The sequence below is a fragment of the Equus przewalskii genome, chromosome 5, assembly GCF_037783145.1.
Source record: "Equus przewalskii isolate Varuska chromosome 5, EquPr2, whole genome shotgun sequence".
Lineage (NCBI taxonomy): Eukaryota > Metazoa > Chordata > Mammalia > Perissodactyla > Equidae > Equus > Equus przewalskii.
The window spans coordinates 60,324,261-60,344,172 of NC_091835.1; the positions used below are offsets into that span (position 1 = coordinate 60,324,261).

Consider the following 19,912-nt stretch of genomic DNA (forward strand, 5'->3'; position numbering starts at 1 on the left):
ACCAGCATCCTAGTAATCCCACTTTGAGCCGTCTTTTTAAGAGTTTAAGGTAAGGTAGGCTCGTGTTGCAGTTTATAAATTTCAGTGCATAGCACACTGATTCCTCAATAGCCGTAGGAGATCTTTAAAATAAATACATTATTAAAAGAGAATATATGCATGCTCTGCATTTTTAAAACTCACTCTGCTTCTTCTTGATTTTTTTTTTGTTTTTCCTTTCCTTGCTTCCGTAATCTTCTTTTTTTCACTTTATCTTTTTATTCTTAGCACCTCTGCATATCTGCTGAGTCTCTTTTCCCCCTCTGCTGCATATCCACTTGGAAGAAACAAATATTTATTAGTATTTAATGGATTTAAATCTAACTTTTAAATATAAAATTGTTTAACTATAATTCACTCTTGTAAGTGGAGGTGCATAGAATGTTATTTATATGCCCTTATTTGCTGTTAGAGAGATTAGATAGTAATAAGTGAATATTTGAGCTAATTGTTTAAAAGATTGCTATTCATACTGTGGTTGAATTTGTGAAAGGTTCCCAGCTCATAGGGAAGTGATGCTCTCCATGCTGATGCATTCTTCGTCAAAAGAAGTCTTCCAGGCCTCTGCGAATGCATTGTCGACTCTGTTAGAACAAAACGGTAAGGGGCACACCATATTTTTTTAATAAAAGGAAACTCATTTGTGGTAATTTTTTTGGTTGTGAAAGCAACACATTGTAAAGAATTCAAATATATCGATATATGTGGCTGATATATAGATATATTGATATATAGGTAAAAGGATAAAGAAGAAAATAAACATTTTGATGTTTTTCTTTTGGTCTTCTGTGTATGTACTCCTGCACAATATATACAATGTATTTTATATTTTTTGCAGAAATGAGATATTATTCACTTTTATAACCAAATTTTATATTTTTTCTTTTTTGTGTTGATCACTATAAATGGATCATTTTTAATGGCTGTGTAGTTTCCCAATGTACGCCTATATTTTATTTTATAAACCAATTTCTTGTTGATGGACTTTAGCTTGCGTCCAGTGAGTTTTAATTTTTTTGGTGCATATAATAAACATCAAATGGTTACTTTTTCCACTTTCCTTTATATGTTGTTCTTGTTATTTTCTTTGGAAAACTTGCTAGAAATGCAATGGGTAGAGAGAGATTCACCATTTTAAAATCTGGTAAAATTGTCCATTATAAATTTTTTTTGAACATAGTCCTTTGTATGTAAATCTTGTAGCTTTGCATTATGAAGGAGAGAAAAATGGCTGTTATACCTTTGGAAGGACTCTTGAAGTTTAAAACTGATGGTCCGGCTGTTCGGATTCCGGCCCCCATGAACAGGAAATACTGCCAGAAAGCCTGGGGAGGAAACTCATCATAAAGGCATTGGGACTTGGCAGCTCTTGTAGGATATTTTTGGAGGGAGGAAAAAAGAGAAAAACACTAAAAACCTGAAACAGAGACCAGTGTTAGCACCAGCGTTTAGTAGAGAACCTGGATAGTGTGAGAGGAGTAAAGAAACCACATCATGCACGTTTATGCTTTTATTTAAGTCAAATCAAGAGGAAAACTCACTTCTTCTTCCTTTTCCTCCTTTCTCACTCCACCTCTCTGTTGACACTTTAATAAAAGGCTTGGGCTGGGGCTGCCCCCGTGGCCGAGTGGTTAAGTTCACACGCTCCGCTGCAGGCGGCCCAGTGTTTTGTTGGTTCGAATCCTGGGCGCGGACATGGCACTGCTCATCAAACCACGCTGAGGCAGCGTCCCACATGCCACAACTAGAAGGACCCACAACTAAGAATATACAACTATGTACTGGGGTGCTTTGGGGAGAAAAAGGAAAAAAATAAAATCTTAAAAAAAAAAAAATAAATAAAAGGCTTGGGCTGGCAAGAGCTATTAGAAGCAGGAGTTGCCCTTGGGGATAATGAATCAGAATAGGAGTGATAGGAAAGGGGTGTTGCTCATCTTGAATCTCCCGTCTTCTACTGTGCAGAGGCCTGGATAGGGATCTCAGTCCTGAGAATGAGGACCAGACTTGGCTACTTTTGTGTGAGGCACCTAAGAGGAGACCAACCTTTGCCATGTACAAACAACATTGTGTTGGTGCTGTAATTCTTAACCATCTAGAAATGTCTTTGATATGCCAGCAAAACAACCATGCTTTTGTGAGATTTGGACTGCTTCTTATTATGGTGTCTGAGGATTCGTTACAGTTGGAGTCAGTCTTGATTTCTTTGTTCAGAATCAGTTCTCTGCTCTTTTGACTCCTTACTTCTTTGTTCTTGGCCATCTGCCAGGTAAACTGCCTCAGATCCCTTGTATTGTCCTTGGAGTTCTGCTTTGGGAGAATATTAAGAACCTGAGCAGCTTGTTCACCAACCTTTGTGGGCAACTTCTCATTGAGAGATGCTTGGGAACACTGGGTGTGCTGGGCTGGATACGATTTTCTAGAAAACTGACTGGATTGGAAGCCAGAAGAACTGGGTTCTACCATGGTGGTCCCAAGGCAAAGGCTCAAACATCTGTGTGACGTTTTTCATGTTTAATTAATTAATTAAGCTAATATTTATTGAGCTTCTGCTATATACTAGACAATGCCCCAGGCACTTGGGATACATCAGTTAAATAGACATCCCAGGCTCACGGAGCTTAAACTCTAGTGGGGAAAACAGATAAGAAGACTAAATAAAATATATCACATATGAGGTAGCTAAGAAAAAAAATGAAGCAAAGATGGAGAATATATGTTAAGGGTCAGAGGAGAAATTGTGACTAGGCAGCTAGGAAAGAAGGTGACTATTGAAGTAAAGACCTGAGGAAAGTTGCATACTGTTATTGGCCTTTTAAGGCAGATAATTTATCACTAAAATGGAATACATGGGGTCAAGAGTATTATGTAGATAGCTGGTAAATGAGATGAAATGTGTAAAATTTTCTGTAAACTCTGAAGTGACTCCGTGATGTGATTTCTTCTCCTAGGTCTAGTGTTTGATGAAATTTCTATTCTCAGTTTTTCAAGTCTTAAATTGGGTTAATGTTTAGGACAGTGGTTCTTAAAGTGTAGTCTCTGGATCAGCAAAGTTGCCTGGGAACTTGTTAAAAATGTGAATTTTAGGGCCACATACAGATTTACTGAATCATAAACTCTATAGTTGGGAGCCAGCATCTGTGTTCTAACAAGCCCTCCCCCCAGGTGATTCAGAGCCACACTTAAAATGTGAAAACTGCTGGTCCAGAATGACTTCTGTCGTTCAAAGTATATCTCCTTGGTTAGAATTTAGCCACTTTAGGAGGGGTTATTAAATCTTCTGATGTGACCAAGTGAAATAACCAACTCCTTGTCATATTTTAATGTGTGATATTCTGGATGTCTTTAAAAGGTATGAGTTTTCAGATTTGGGCAGTAATTTAGAATGTGTATGTCACTTCCACTTATTTCTGAGTTTTGCCCTGTTTTTTCTTTCTTTCCAAATTTGAAATTGATAACTCATTGTTCAAAACAGTACTTAGGTTCAAACTTTCTGAGTTTCCCTTTCTGCCACTCTCAAAGTGTTGAATTATAGTGTATAATGTTGGAATTGATATTTATGTTGCAACTTCAAGACAACTGATATCTATATGGAAACTTTAAGACGTTGGGTTTGCATTTAGAGAAGGAAGTTTACTATGAAGAGGAAAATTATTTTGTAATCATTGTTGCTGGGATATAGTTACTTTTCCGCTTATAATGTAAAATCAGTTGTAAAGCATATCTGTGTGTTTCTTAAGCTTTGGCATTACTTTGTGAAAGTATGTAATTATTTATGCTCTATATCAGTGCTTTCCATCCCTTTGCACATGGTGGCATACGTAGAAATGATAATGTTTGTACAGTCCCCTGGGGTAAATGGAGAAAGGAACTCAAGGCTGAAGGCAACCCAACCTGGTTCCAGCCCCTTGCCCCTACCCAACATCCCCTGTCCCCCAAAAGCTGGGAGGATAGTCAATGTCTCCATGCCCCTGTAACTTATTCCCACATCAGTAGTGTCTAGTATACCTAGCGATCTTAGCTCTATATAAGTGCAGTTATTTTGTGGAATTGTTTTAAATATTGGAATGAAATTTAGCTTTCATTCTTCTTTTGGAGGGCATTATTTTAAAACATTTTTCTGCAAAAAACAGTCCTTTCATATGGACTGGGGTTTGGTGATTATACTGGAACTAGTCTTCTCTGTGAATAAAACTTTGAAAATTAAAACCTCAATGAATGGTTAATAAATGTGAAAAAATTGGAACTGGTATATGTTTTAAAGAAATAAACATTAATGATCTGTAAATTGTCAATGAAATAGAAATTACATAATGTACTTGTATATACTTTCCTATGAATTTGGACTTCTTAATATTCTGTGTTATTGCAAAGTTATGAAGATGTGCTTTCATTTCTACAAGTAACATTAAAAAAATCTTGTAGTTAATTTCAGAAAAATCCTGTTGTCAAAAGGAATATACCTGAACGTATTGGAGTTAATGCGGAAGCACATACATTCCCCTGAAGTGGCTGAAAGTGGCTGTAAAATGCTAGATCATCTATTTGAAGGAAGGTAATAGAGATGCATGAACTTATGCAGAATATATAATATTGGATCAGGTAGAATATCAATATTTCAAGCATATTCCTAAGAATGAAAAGAAAAACATAAGGCATTTGAAGATTGAAACTGTATAATATAATCTTGTATCACTGATATCATAGACTTATTTTATCTGAATATTGAAAGGGAGGGTAGAGATTGTATCAATATGCCGAAGGTTTGCTTTTGTGCTTCATGCTTGATGTTGACTCCATTTTGAACAGTGACAATTATACAGCACATAACCATAAACAGTTTTTCAAATTATTGTGTAAGTGTGAAAGGTATAAAAGATAAAATCAGGATACGGCTTCTTGTTGTTGCTTTTTCACAACTAATATTTATGATTGTTCCTTCATTTGAGTAACCTTAGTCGTCTTTTCCTGCTCTCATTCCATAGCTGGGAAAGCTTTTAGTCACGTCTAGTACAAGTCCAGAGAGGTAAAAATTACATGGCTGGTTAGTGGCACAACAGAACCAGGTCTGACAGTGGATAACGGGGTGGGGTTGGGGGGGTTGGCGAGTGGAGGGGGCACAGAATGCTGGCTTAAAAAAACCTGTTTAAAAAACTAAAACTGAATTACATACAGAAGGTGTCCCCTGCAGGATATGCTCAGTGCCTTTTTGCATTTTATTAGTCCAAAGAATGTGCAGTAACTTTGGCCGAGTCTGAGTAAATTTCCAACAAAAAAGAGGCTGTACAGGAAACTGTCATGGGTAAATGAAAAAATAAATGGCACAGATATTGCAGTAAAAACTGATTTTATGTCCCGGCTTTCCCACTAATTTGAGCCAACTCTTTGATCTCTGAACTTCAGGTTCCACATTGATAAAGAGGAATAATAATAATAACCTCATAGGTTATAAGTTTATAATGTAAGGGTTAAATAAATTAATGTTTACAAAGGAATTAGGATAATACCTGGTACATTTTAAGCACTCAATAAATCATAGCTATTATTATTAATACTATTATTAAGTAAATATAAATGAAATGCATATAGCATGACAAACTGTATGTAACACATCTATAGACTAATAAGGAATGGGGTTACATTGCTTTTAACATCAGTCCAGCTGATCTGTTTCTGTTTATGTGTATATCAGATCTTTGAGTCATGTTTCTCTTATTTAAATGTTGCTCTTGGATATTTAAATGAAAAGTTTATCTTAAATGGTGATTTTTATGGTCCTGGAAGTGTGAATCTTTATAAATGAGGCAAAACCACAGTGAATAACCTACAATTTAAGATTCTGTAGATTCTGGGCAATTAATGTTTCTGGCTGTTTCCTCATATGTAAAATGTGTAAAGTTCCAGGCCTGGGGATTTAAAATTGACTATGACAGTGTGTCTGCCCCTAAAAAACTCATTGTCCAGTTGGGGAGACTGATATGTAAACAGATCATTACAATCCAGTGTGAGAATGCAATGGCAGGGGTGTGTAAAAAGACAATGGTAAGAGCAGAGTGAACCCAGTTGGGGTGACCAAAAGAGGGGAGCCTACACAGAGGGGATGTGTTTAAACTGGGGCTTTAAGGTGGAAAAGAGGGACAGTATCTCAATGGCCACAGAACCGTGCAAAGCAAGGACATAGTTCTGATGTGTACCAGTTTCAGTTAACATGCCACTGTGCAAAGCAAGGACTGCCCGTATGAAAGTTCTTAGTACCTTCTGACATCTCGTCAAGTGGCATTTATTCATATGTAAAAGAAAGAATAGCTGAAATGCTTTAGAGAAACCAAAATTTTAATGTAAATAAAATGCATTAAGAATACCATATCACAAGTCCGGAGGTGTTACTCTGGAAGCAGGTTGGTATGTAAAGACGCTGTGCCTTGGGGGTCAGGTGAGTTTACGTTCCAGCCCTGGCTCTGTCACCTCCTCATGATAAGACCTTGATATTTAACCTCTCTCAATCTAAGTTCTTTATTTGGAAAATGGAGAGGATAACACCTACTTTCCAGGCTTGTTGCCAATGACCCATGTGTAGATCAGAAGGAAGTTTTAGTTTTGTGAAACTAAATAGTAGAGTAATTCCCGGGTTACTGTGAATTCAACTTCTTGAGAACAAAGTTTAATTAAACAACAATTAAAAGTGTATATGCTCATATTACTGAATTCAAATGTATTTTCGTATAGCTTTTTCTGATAGAATATATTGGTTCTGTTTTCCTGCACTTGTTTCACATTGGTGTTTGCACAATGGAATCAGGTTGTACTTTTAATAAGCATTTCAGTATTCTATCTCCAGTAACCCTTCCCTGGATACAATGGCAGCAGTGGCCCCCAAAATAATGGCAGTTATGAAAAGTCATGAGACGTCATTGTCAGTGCAGCTGGAGGCACTTCGAGCTATTTTACATTTCATAGTTCCAGGTAAGTTCTATAATTGATTGTGGGAAGAGATAGGAATTTAAATGAGTTTTTGACTTTTCATGAAATATCAACTTTCTAGGCAAAAATTAAAGGACCAGTTTTTGTCAACCAAATGCAAATCTTTCTACTAACCCAAAAATAAGAATAGAGGAAAATGATGATGTAGAAGGCTCAGATTAATTTATAAGAAAATTTAATGAGAAAATTCAATCATTTATTTATATAAGAAATAACTGAAATTAAAGTGTGGAGATTTATTTCCAAGGAGAGTGTCCATCTTTGATAGTTCTTTTCTATTTCTGTTGCCATCGAGAAGTCCAAGTTTTTTGGGTGGTGTTGTTTTCTTGTCTGCACTATAATAACAGCTAACTAATTTTCACACTTCCTCTCTTGGCTCTTCCAAGTTCTTGTTGTGCTCTGTGGTTGAATGACTCTTTCTCAAATATAACCTTGTGGCTTTTACTCATTAATTTCAGTAGCTTCCATCCTCCTCCTCTTTACCTCCTACTTACATCTCTTGTGACCTTATCTGTCCTCCAAAGCCCATTTAAAATATCTGATCCTCCGTTCATTCAACACATATTTATTAAGTGCCTCTTGTGTTCTAAACATTGTGATGACTGCAAAAGTATACAAGTTAAAGGAAAAAAAGCATGACTGTACTATTATAGGAGCTTAGAAGTAGACGGATATGTGAATAATTAATTACCAGACAGGATGTGACGAGCTGTTATAGATAAATGTATAAAAGGCTAAGAATATTGATGGAGACACAAGTAATTTATTCAAAGGAATAGGTCAGAGATTATGTTATTGAGGTTGAAGGGTGATAAAATATGTTGCTGACCTGGTAGAAAGGCAGGGAAGGACATTTCAAGCAGAAGGAGAAAATGCACGTGTTCTGGGTTGAGTGAAGGGTGGAGCAGAGGAGAGCAGTGCCCGGCGATGAATGTGGAAGGACAGGCAGAGGACTGAAAGTCAAGGGACTAGAATTTAATGCTGAGCAATTTGTGCTTTTTAACAGAAGTCAATTCAAATTCATTAAAGGTGTTGAAAAATTGTAGTGTCATGACCAAATCTGAAATTTATAACAATAGAAGTGTGGTGTAGAGGATGAGTGGCAGGAAGAGAGCCTCCTATAGGGAGATTGGGTTGGAGGCCATGATAGGCTGGTGGGACATGGTGGGGCCGGGCAATGGAAACAGAGCAGCAGATGGACCTGAGAGATGGTTTGGAGATACATATGACGTGACTTTCTGACTACTGAATATCAGGAATGTTATTTTTGTTGTTGTTCTGTAGAATTCCCAGTTCTTTTGGGTTTTTTTCCTTTTTAAATGAATTCTTTCCAAATCTACCATTATCTGTAGTCATAGGTCTTTAATGTTTCTGAGTATAAAGAGTGTACTCAGTATAAGAGTATACATTTTTTCAAGGAGAGGTCTTTCTTCATACCTTCAACAAAAATAGCCATTCAAGCAATAGTTTTCTAATTGAATCACGGTGTCTCATTCACAGTTGTCAGTCAACTTTTGAGATATAATTTAGCAGACATAATTTTGCTTGAAAATATTAACGTAAGTTTTTAAATTTTGTTTGAAGATTGTAAAAACAAAATAAAACAAAACCCCTTTGATTACTCTTAAAGTTGTCAGCCTTATTCTTTCAAGGATGGTTTTGAGTTTTAAAGATAATCAAAAGACATTCAGAGCCAAGTATGTTAGTTAATAAAATAATAGTCTTTTATAGTCATGTGCTGCATAAAGACATTTGGTCGACGATGGACCACATATACAATGGTGGTCCCATAAGATTAGTGCTGTATAGCCTGGGTGTATGGTAGGCTATACCATCTAGGTTTGTGTAAGTACGCTCTTTGGTGTTCGCACAACAACAAAATCACCTAACCACGCATTTCTCGGCAGTATCCCAGTCATTAAGCAATGCATGACTGAGTTCAAAAACAAGTCTTGAATATAATATTTCTTTTCTATTATTGTTCTTATATTGACCCTGAAGCAACATTGATAGTCAGTAATCATTTAGATGTATTAAATGATAAAGTAAATGATGTTTTTTACAATGATGTTTAGATGTATTAAATGGGTGCTCTTGAAAATAATTTTATAACTGATGGTTATACTATATGTAGGGAAATACATCTAAATAGACACATTTTATAAACATATCAATATATAAATACATTTCTCTATTAGGTAAAGGCTTCACCATCTACTTTGCTCTAGGCTACCATACCATATTACCATCCCCGCCATACGACACCATTCTGTATACCAGTGAATAACTATGGTATTAGTACCCCAGTAATTTTGAGATTGAATATGAGTCTTGTTTGAACATGCTAAATTGAGATGCTTATAAAGTATCTAGATGTCCATGTACTCATTTATTAACTAGACTATCTTCAGATTTCCTTAATTGTAGCAAAGATGTGCAGCACAGCAAGTTTGTATAATTCAGTACCTGATTCAGGAATACATACTGCATTTGGTGTTACGTGTCTTAAGCTTCTTTCAGTCTCGTACTGTTGCTTCCTCCTCTTTTTTATAACAATAACTTATTGAAGTGATTGAGCTGGTTGCTTTAATAAAATAATAAAGACTCAGTTCTTTTAATAAAACATTATTTGATGGGGCTGGACCAGTGGTGTATGGTTAAGTTCACATGTTCTGCTTTGGTGTCCTGGAGTTTACAGGTTGATCTCAGGCATGGACATACACATCACTCATCAAGCCATGCTGTGGTGGCATCCCACATATAAAATAGAGGAAGACTGGCACAGATGTTAGCTCAGCGACAGTCTTCCTCAAGCAAAAAGGGGAAGATTGGCAACAGATGTTAGCTCAGGGCCAATCTTCCTCACCCAAAAAAAAAATATATATATATATATACACACACACACACACACATAATTTGACTTGTACTTTCTTGACTTAGTGCAAGTGCTAGAGGAAATAATGTAAAATTCATTAAGAAAAGACATAGGCAAATTGGGAAGTACGTAGAGGAAAGTGATAATAAATACAAAACTGCAACCATAAGAGCAATAAAAGGAACTGAATTTGTTTACTCTAGAGAAGAGATGCCACAGGAGGATACAAAAACTGTTAAAACACGCTCATTTATAAGTCATAATAATAATACCTAACAATATGGAGGAATTAAAATGTGTCAGGCATTATTTGAAGTGCTTTATGTATATTAAGTTTTAAAATTCTTACAGCAACCCATAAAGCAAATACTACTTTTCTTTTTTTTTGTTTTTCCCATTTTATAAATGATGAAACTGAGGCATAAAATGTGCAGAATTTAAGGTCACAGCTTATATAATGGAGGCAGATTTTGAACATGTGGCCTGACTCCAGAGTAAGGAGTTTTACGTCTACATTTTATATATACATTTTTGAAACAAACATTTTTTGAACAAGTATTATATCTAAAGCGTTGTACTTGGAACTCTTGGAGATCTGGAGATGACTAGGTTATGGATCCTGCCCTCAAACGTTTGGAGTCCATACAATTTAAAGAACTGTTATGTGGAAAGGAAATTCTATCCATCCTGGATACTACAACCTCAAGTGATATAACAAAGACCAGAGATGAAATTTATGAGAATGTTCATTTGGTCTTAAGAAACGTGTCTACGACAGATAAGAAAGATGTGTAATGAGACCCATTACATGTAGCATGAAGTTTTTACTACTTAACAGGCCTACTTTTAGTAGTCACATCTGCTTGTGCTGTAATGGGCAGCCTCAGAAATTAATGTGATCTTGGTCACTGAAAATGAAGACACAGAGAGTTTAAGTGACTTGCTCAAGGTCATACAGCTGTAGTGAATGTTAGAACTTTTTTGAATTGATTGTAAAACAAGGACTGAAAGATCCAGGAGGGTGGGAATCCAGCCTGTCTTGTTCACTGTGGTATTCCTAGCATGTAGCATAATCCCTGGCATGTAGTTGGCATTCAAATTTTTGTTAAATGAAAAGCTCTATGCAGCCAATTTATAGTTTGTTTTAATACAAATTATCAAAGTCAAAGATTATAAGTAATTGTTTATGAATAATTATTTTTATAGCCTTAGGTTTTGGAAGCGTCATTCATTCATAATTTTGCTTATATATTGTATTCTATGACCAATTTTTTTTACTTCCAGTTTTTTCAACAGTTTTGGGATAGTTCAGCTACAATGTAGCTTAATAAGGAGTATGTCCCCTTTAAATAACTCAATACTATTATACAACCTTAGAGGACTTTTAATAAAATCACATGCTCTTTACCATCGTAATGCTGAAACAAATCTTTTTTCTTTTCACTGTTATTCCAGCTGCTCTTTTATGCCTATGTTTCATATCTGACCTTTTTGTGTTGTAGTCCAAATAACTTTGAGCTTTTCTCAAGTAGTCCTTTGTTGCATAAAAATCTTCTAGTTTCTTGCACAAGTACAGCCTATTCATACAAAAAAGAGATTGTTTGCTGCAGAAAATTCCTCTACCATATAACTTCTTGCTCCTTTAAATTCAGTAAACATCCATACACGCTGTATTTATTTTATATTTAATGATGAACTATTTTTATAAATTCCTTAAAGCAAGGGGTTATTTCTTTGATAAGGAGCCATGTATTAGAAAAGAGTACAAATGTGTATTATTGGATTAATTATGATCGTTCATAACAAGTGACAATCTGTTCAGCTGTTCATGAGAAAAGCATTCATTTATTTACCTATTTTTGCATTTAGGCATGCCAGAAGAATCCAGGGAAGATACTGAATATCAACAGAAACTAAATATGGTTAAAAAGCAGTGTTTCCGGAATGATCTTCACAAACTGGTCCTTGCAGCTTTGAACAGGGTATGTATGATTTCGGTTTTCTGCCTTTATATTGTTAACAAGAATATGAAATTTGGAGAACTCGGAGAGCTTTTTTAGTTTAAGTTTTCCATCTTGTGTTTCCTATGATAGTAGGAAGTTTTGTGGTTAGAGCCATAAAAAGACAATAGGGATCAAGAGGGTGAAGAGATGTGCCATTCCAGCTACGGGAAGTGCGCTGTCAGCCACAGACTGGGACAAGTTCTTTTGATTGCTAGGAACATAAGTCCACGCGAGTCTGCTCAATCAGAAAGAGATCCGGAGAACTAGATGAGCAGCTAAGGCTGATAAATGATGTCAGGAGCTATGGCTGCTGTCTTTTCTGTCTCTCCTCCCAGTTGCTGTCTTTCTTTTCTGGTCTTATGCTGAAACATTCAATCCATGAAGACACAAGGAACAACGTTAAAGTCTTCTTTGATTCCCTGTGCTTATTTTCATTGCTTTCCTCACGATAACCTCTGAAATGGTTTGGTGTGCATTGTGTCTCCGTATTTTTAGGTATTTAGATATCTATGTACATTTGTGATAATCTATTATCATTAATATAATCAATAATCTTATTTAGTATGAAAGGGGGAAAGATGGGAATTATGTTGATATTGTGCAATACAAAAGGTATTGATGGAATTAACATGGTTTGGAAGTTTAACGTAAGAAGGAATTAAGATGGTTTAGAAGTTTAACGTAAGATGAATTGGTTCTTTATAAAAGATATAAGAGTAAAAATGTAAGGAGTAATTAGGGTCAGTGTTTTCATGAAAGGAAGAGAGCAGTCAAGGTAACTAATGGCAATGATTCCATGTGGTTTTTTTAGTATTCTTTGAAAAATGTCATGAATTAATTAGAATAGCCTGCAGAGAGATCTCCTTTGAAATCCAGTTTAAACTGAACTTTATAATGTAATGGTCTGTGATATATTTGAGTCATTTTTACTCAAACCTTAATATGATTCTTGAGTATAGCAATGGATTGAATTTAGTTCCAGAAATATTTGGTGAATATAAGTATGTGGAAGGAACTGTGTTAGGCACTGGGAAAACAAAAATGACTATGTTTTGTACCCGTGTGTCCTGAGTCTCATAATCTGGGTAGGGGAATAATAGCCCTGCATAAAACTAGTTGTTGTACATTAGCACTTAAGAGCTATACGAGCTTTATGAACAGTATTCTAGGAACATAGAGGAGGGAGCAGTTAACTTTATTCGTGGTATGTGTTAGTGAGAAGCAGGAGGTACCAGAAAAGCCTTATAGATAACTCTGATTCTAGTTAGCTCATCTTTTCTAAAGTTCCTGAATACAAGTGTAATATAGTGGAATGATGTAAAGGAGTCAAGAATCCCAGTTCTGCCCTTAAGTACTGTGATGCTGAGAAACTCACTCGGCTCCCAGGTCTTACTTTCTTTTGCTATATAATCCCAGGAGAAGTGGTTGAGAATCGCCCTGCCTTCCTTTTTTCCCATGCCAACTTCTGAAAAAGAACACATAGCATCTCACTAAAGAGTGACTGTCATTTTGGGGCAGGGAGTTAAGGTGATGGGGAAACAGAAGTAACAATGTTTTATTTAAAAAAAGTCTCCCCTGTGTCATTCCCTTAATCCTTCACCACGGTTGATAAAAAATGCTCTGAAAGATAAATGTAAGTATCCCTTTAGCTCTAAGATTCTATGATTACTTGTCTCACTCTGAATAAATGTTACAAAGCATTAGAGATTTTAGGTCCAAATACTACAGACACAGGAAATGAATTGCCATTAAAACTAAGTCTATTCTTGGAAAGCAGAATTCCAAATAAGGCAGAATTTGAGATTCGACTAAGATTTACAATGCAAAGACTATGAAAAGTATTTATTAATGTGGATCAATGTTTTGATATATGTAAAATTCCAGTAACATTCAGGCTGAAGTTAAAATCTGTCTGGAACATTGATTCCATTTATGCTTGATCCTTTTGGCTTTTTCCACACATGCAAACTTGCAGTCACCTGTTCCAGAGAGATCCATTTGCCCAGTATTGTTTCTGGAGAACAAAGTAGAAAATAAGACTCTCACCGTTTTGTTTTGTCTGCATCCATGTTTTGTATGCAGTAACATTGCTGTTGTCTTCAGCCAGGGAACTTATAAAGTCAAACCAATCTTCTGATTAAATGGGACACAAATCGAAGAGCTTGTGTGTGTCACAAAAACCTTGGAGAAAATGTACCTAGTTTAAATATTGAAGATATTTATTTCAATTGTAAATAATATGTAGTGAAAGAAAGAGCCCATTTGTAAAAGCAACAACAATAACAATGAGAAGTTACATAAGAATAAAGTAAAAAAAAGTTTATAGACTATGCTGAAGAAAACTATGAAACTCAGCTAAGAAGTACAAGAGTTGAACATATGAAATGTATACCTTTTTTTATAAAATGACAATTTTTAAAACATGAAAATTGATCTATATGTATAAACCTTTAATAAAATAGTGATATTTTCTTGGACTAGGTAAGCTTGAATAAAATTATGAGAAAATCAATTAAATGATTAATATGCATGAATAACCAGGAGAATTTTGAAAAAGAGCATAATCAATGTGGCCTAACACCAACAGATTATCAAACGTATTATAAAACTTTATTAATTGAAATAGTGTGACATTGGCACTGGAGGAGATATATCAATGCCACATAATGGTGATTCAGGAAATAGACTCAAATGCAGATGTTCAGTTTGTATATGATATTCCTCAACCATCGAGTGGAAGATGGATTGCTCAGAAACTTGTGTTGAAACAACTAACTCTGCAGCCGTTTGAGGAAAGCAAAGAGAACTGCATATTTACCTTATTCATTCTGCCAAAGCACATTCAAGATGGATGAGATTTAAAGGTAAAAATGAATGGCATATAAACATATGAAAAGATGATCATTTTTAAAGAAATGCAAATTAAAAAAAGAAAAACCTTGTTAGGGGAAATTTAGAAATATCTATCAAAATTAAAATGAACATAGTTTCTGACCAGCAATTCTCCTCTGAGGATTTATAATATAGATATACCTGGACATGTATGCAAAGAATTTTTAGACAAGAATGTTCATTGTGGCATTATTTGTAGTAAGAAAAATGGGGCAACAAATTAAATACTTACATGGTAATCATTGGTGCTGTTTGCCAAATATTTTCAATTCTCCACCTTCTGGTGATTCTGGGATGGTATCTGCTGGCCCTTTGTGGTTAGATTGGATCATGTGACTAGTTTGGGCCAAGGTGTTGTAAGTGGAAGTTACGTTTGTCATTTCTGGACCAAACATTAATTGCTGGTGAGGCATCTTTCAGACACCATGACCTGTAATGTTTGAGATGGTGGTTGCTCCATCCGCAGACGTCCTGGAGTGACTGTGATGAGCAGAGGCCCCTCCTGACCTGTAACACACGTGAAACATGAACAAGAATCAAACCTTTTCTTTTTCAGCCTATGAAATTTTGGGGTTGTTTCTATGGCTTAATTTAGTCTGTCTTGACAATACAATCCCTATCAATAGATCCTAATTAAATTATATTGCTTCCAAATTATATAATTCTGTGTAGGGATTAATAACAACTAGGTGAGATTCCTAATATATTGCTAGGGAAAAAGCTCAATTTTCCATGAATGTGAATGTATCACCCAGGTACCCATTTTTTTCCTTCATATATGTTAACACGTTATGCACACTTTTTGATGAAATTGATATATTTCCACTTCCTTATGTCTTCTCCCTCCCTCTATCACTCAGTTAAGTTAGATGATATAGTGTTTGCTTTTGTAGCTTTAGCTGTACAAAATTTTCTAATAGTTAAGTTTATGGGTTCTGGAATCATGATATCTGGGCTTGAATCCGACTTCACCCCCCTATAGACTAATGTATCCTTGTCAAATTGCTTAAAGTCTTGATTTCATTATCTATAAAATGGAGGTAATAAATTGTTTTTCACTTAGGGTTATTATGAAGATTTTTGTGAGATAATTCGTGTAACATACTCAGTACAGTGCCTGGCACATAGTGTGCACTCAGTAAATGTCAGTTAATGTTATTACTATTAGATTTAAAAGTATCTTTTGACCTCTGGCTATAAAAAGTGAGGAAATCGAAGTATTCCCACCGTCTTCCACTATCTCTACCTGTTTTCTCTCCAACTTTTGTTCAATACATTAATTTTACATGGACAAGGTTTAAAATGGTTACATTCAGCTCTATAACCATTCTTCCTAAGTTTGTTTCCGTCTTCTTCCTACAGCTAAATGCACTCAGTGTTCACTGCAAATCCTTTTGTTATAATTTTTTCATTCATCTTATAGTTGTGTGAGTTTCTTTAAAAAGGGTTCATTCTAGAGCATTTTTTTTTAAAAGATTTTATTTTTTCCTTTTTCTCCCCAAAGCCCCCTCGTACATAGTTGTATATTCTTCGTTGTGGGTCCTTCTAGTTGTGGCATGTGGGACGCTGCCTCAGTGTGGTTTGATGAGCAGTGCCATGTCCGTGCCCAGGATTCGAACCTACGAAACACTGGGCCGCCTGCAGCGGAGCGCGCGAACTTAACCACTAGGCCACCGGGCCAGCCCCCCTAGAACATTTTAATGTTGTTGTTGTTTTTGTATTTGGACTCTTGAAAAAACAGTTTGGCTGGTGGTAAGATATTGGGGTTTTATTTTCTTTCTTTGAAAACTTCGTAGATCTTTCACAGTCTTCTAGTACTGAATGTTTTAGTGAAGTCTGAGGCCAGCTTGATTTTTTTCTCACTTTTAAATGACTTGATACTTTTACCTGGCTGCCCAAAGGATTCTATTTCTTGAAATCCATCCACTTTATTAGGATACATCTCAGTGTTAGTCTTGGAGAATGGTGTCTTCTTTCTAGCTACACATTCAATCTGTTTTTTTCCTGGAAAGTTTTTCTGAATTGCGGTCGACTTAGCTAGCAGCTAGGAAAGAGGCTGGTGTGGGCATTTTTCTGTTGAGCTGGCTATCTCATTTATTAGAGAAACCATTTTAATTGCTTATGTATTCTCTGAAAAAAAATTTTGGAAAATTATAGAGTATAGGTAATAGAATGTTTCTAATTAATGTCTGTAGGTGTCCTTCCATTTACACTTCCAAAAATTTCATTTGGACAACACTTACTAAGTATAAACTAGTACATTGATTTTAATCGCCATTTGAAAAGCAGTGCAATAAATCACTATTTTCAATATAGAACATTTGATAAATGAAAGAAAGTCCATTGAAAGCTTGTAAATATCATACATATATACATATTGTATGTATTTGCATATATATTTTTTCAAATATATGAAACTCAGAAATCAAATACCACTATTGGAAATTATCGAATAGTTTATTTGAGCTCCATCACATGTAATAATGTGATCCTCTGCCTTCTCTTTTTGCCTAGACAAATCACAGATTTTGTGTTGCAAGTTGTCACCATCAAATTGCACTGAATAGTTAGAGATTAGGGGAGCTCAAGGTAGCAGAACCAGTAGTTGAGTAGAAACTCGTTAGAGGACATGATGTTAAGGACAAGGATAGGTGCTTTGTAAATAGCAGTTCGATTTGATTTTTAGTGTAAAAAGTAAGCCTATGATGCATTTCGAGCTTGGGAGCAGGACCAACTACATAATTTGTGGGGATCAGTGCAAAATGAAAATGCAAAGCCCTTTCTTTAAAAAGTTTAAGAATTTCAAGATGGTGGCAGCAGAGCGTTAAACCAGGTGGGGCCGTTCTAAGCACAGAGACCTGTGTGACTGCACAGGTGCACACCCATGACGCCAGCCTCGCCCAGGAAACAGGAATGATGATATTATTAATCAAACGGAAAGTTCAGAATAACAATCTGACTTTTTACTTTTTTTGAGAAGATGATAAACTTTTTGCTTTGAAGGTCTGAGTTTAAGATACTGGTGTCAAACAAAGAGAAATGTGGGCTAGGAGCTTAAGAGAGTTTAAACTTATACTTTGAGTTATCTGCTCCAAGGTTTCTGTGTCTCAATTTTTTTTCATTAGTAACAAGGGCTAATGATAGTGTTTCTACATCAAAGGGTTTTTGCGACGATTAAATGAGTTAATATATATTAAGTGCTTAGAATGTCTGGCACATAGCCAGCGCTCCACAGATTTTGGCATTATCGTTGTGGTTGTTGCTATTGTTGTTATGGTGACTTGAAGCCATGTTAGTGTATGAAATCCCATTCGTAAACAGAAGGGTTTTAAGAAAAGGACTTTGGAGAAAGTTTGGAGTTGAAAGAAAGGGATTGTCAAGGAGATGGGCAAATGAATGGTTTTAAAGTTTGAGAATAATTAGGGGCATGATGTGTCATGGAAATCAAGGGAAGAAAAAGCAGCAATTCAGTTGTTAAAGGACTTTTTTCTTTGAATGGTTTTAATTCAGAGTGGTTAGGACAGAAGTCTGATTATATGAAATTAAGGGGTGGGGAGAATGTGGAGGTCGTGCGTGTAGACTTTTCTATTAATAAGTTTAGGAATGAAGGAAAAGTGGTAGCTTGATGGAATGGAAGACCAATTTAGGGACACTCTCTCCCATTTAGGAGTTTTTCATCTCTGAGGAGAGTGTTTAGCCCAAGGCCTGAACTGTGGCCTTCACTCAATGTTTATTGCATGGACGGTCAGTTATCTCATTTCATCCTCATAACAACCCTGCATTATTAGGATCATTTTAGAACTGAGGAAGCTGAGACAGACACTGGGCCATCCCTCTAGGTTCATTTGTACCACTTTGAATTTATATGAATATAAATATGTTTATATTTCTTGAATAACACCTTCTGAGCAAATACCACTTCTGGTTAAATATTTCCTTGATTTTTAATGGTCCTCAGATTCACAGAACTATTAAGTAATGGAGCCAGAATTTAAATCCAAATTTAATTGGCTCCAAAGCTGATAGACTTTTACTACCCGGGAAGCTGATAAGATAGAAATAATGACAGGGAAAGGTGCCGAGGGAGGCAGGGATATGAGTGTCTTGTTGAAATGATGGATGAAACGATGTCCAAGCTGAGCAGTTAGACGGTGAAGGAGAAGTGCACAAGATAAGAAAATGATGCTTCTTCCCACACCCTATACCAAAACAGATGCTGAGTAAGGACCATTGAGAGGCGTTGAGGAACAAGATTGGGAAAGGAACAAAAATATGTTCATTGCCAGTATAGAAGTGAGAAAAGTTGGAAGGCAGAAGGTTTTGGTTGAAGAGACTACATCAGAGCTTGAAATCTGGTTTGAAGGTATTTCAGCTCTATGGTGTATCTAGAAGCTATTAGGTGGGCATTCACATCATGGTAGAAAATTGGAGAGCACTATAGCAAAGCAGAGATGGCCAGTGTAAGAGTTAGCTATGTCGCAAACTTCAAAAGACAGGAGGTGTGACTGTGACTGTCACATGGTTGGAAAGTGTGTTGACTGTTTTCTCCTCAGTCAGTGAGTAGGGTGGCCTGGAGAAAGAAGTGGTCTCCATTAGAATACTTGTAAATAATGTCAGACCATTTAGAGGAACTGAGATTAACGGGTTGGAAGGGGTCGTAATTAAGATTCTGGGCTTTTAAGGCAGACACCTTTATTTTCATGTCCTAGAACTGACACTAGCTGTGTGACTTGAGTGCTTGTTCCCATGTCTTTAAAGTTTGATAAACCTATTGCATAAGGCTGTTGAGGGGAAAAAATGAGATAAGGCGTGTAGAGCACTTAAAGAGTGAATTCTCAATTAGTATTTTCTATGGTCAGAGGCAGCATTGCATTTTACTGGTTAAGTACGCATGCTGTGGAATCAGACATCCTTGATTTGCTCTCACTTCAGCAATTTACAATCTGTATAACTTTAGGAATAGTTGCTCAACCCCTCCAACCCTCAGTGAACTCCTCGTCTAATGGGAATGATATTTGTATGTATTTAACAAGATTATTGTGGAAAAAAATGCATTTAAAATATTTAGCACAGTGCCAGTCACACAGCGCAGTCAATAAATATTAAAATGTTAGCTCTTATCTTT

The 19,912-nt window shown here is 35.9% G+C and overlaps 1 protein-coding gene across 3 annotated transcripts in view; it reads left to right on the top strand.

Moving 5' to 3' along the window:
* Window positions 1–19,912, top strand: part of LRRK2 (leucine rich repeat kinase 2) — a 134,361-nt gene that overhangs the window by 24,562 nt on the left and 89,887 nt on the right. For all 3 annotated transcript variants that reach the window (XR_011540042.1, XM_070619407.1, XM_070619406.1), the window contains exons 11-14: window positions 533–639; window positions 4,462–4,591; window positions 6,875–6,999; window positions 11,762–11,874. Coding sequence is in view for 2 of the 3 variants with exons in the window: in XM_070619407.1 (XP_070475508.1) it covers window positions 533–639; window positions 4,462–4,591; window positions 6,875–6,999; window positions 11,762–11,874 (475 nt within the window). In the remaining variant the exon portion in view is untranslated. The remainder of the gene's footprint in view (window positions 1–532; window positions 640–4,461; window positions 4,592–6,874; window positions 7,000–11,761; window positions 11,875–19,912) is intronic.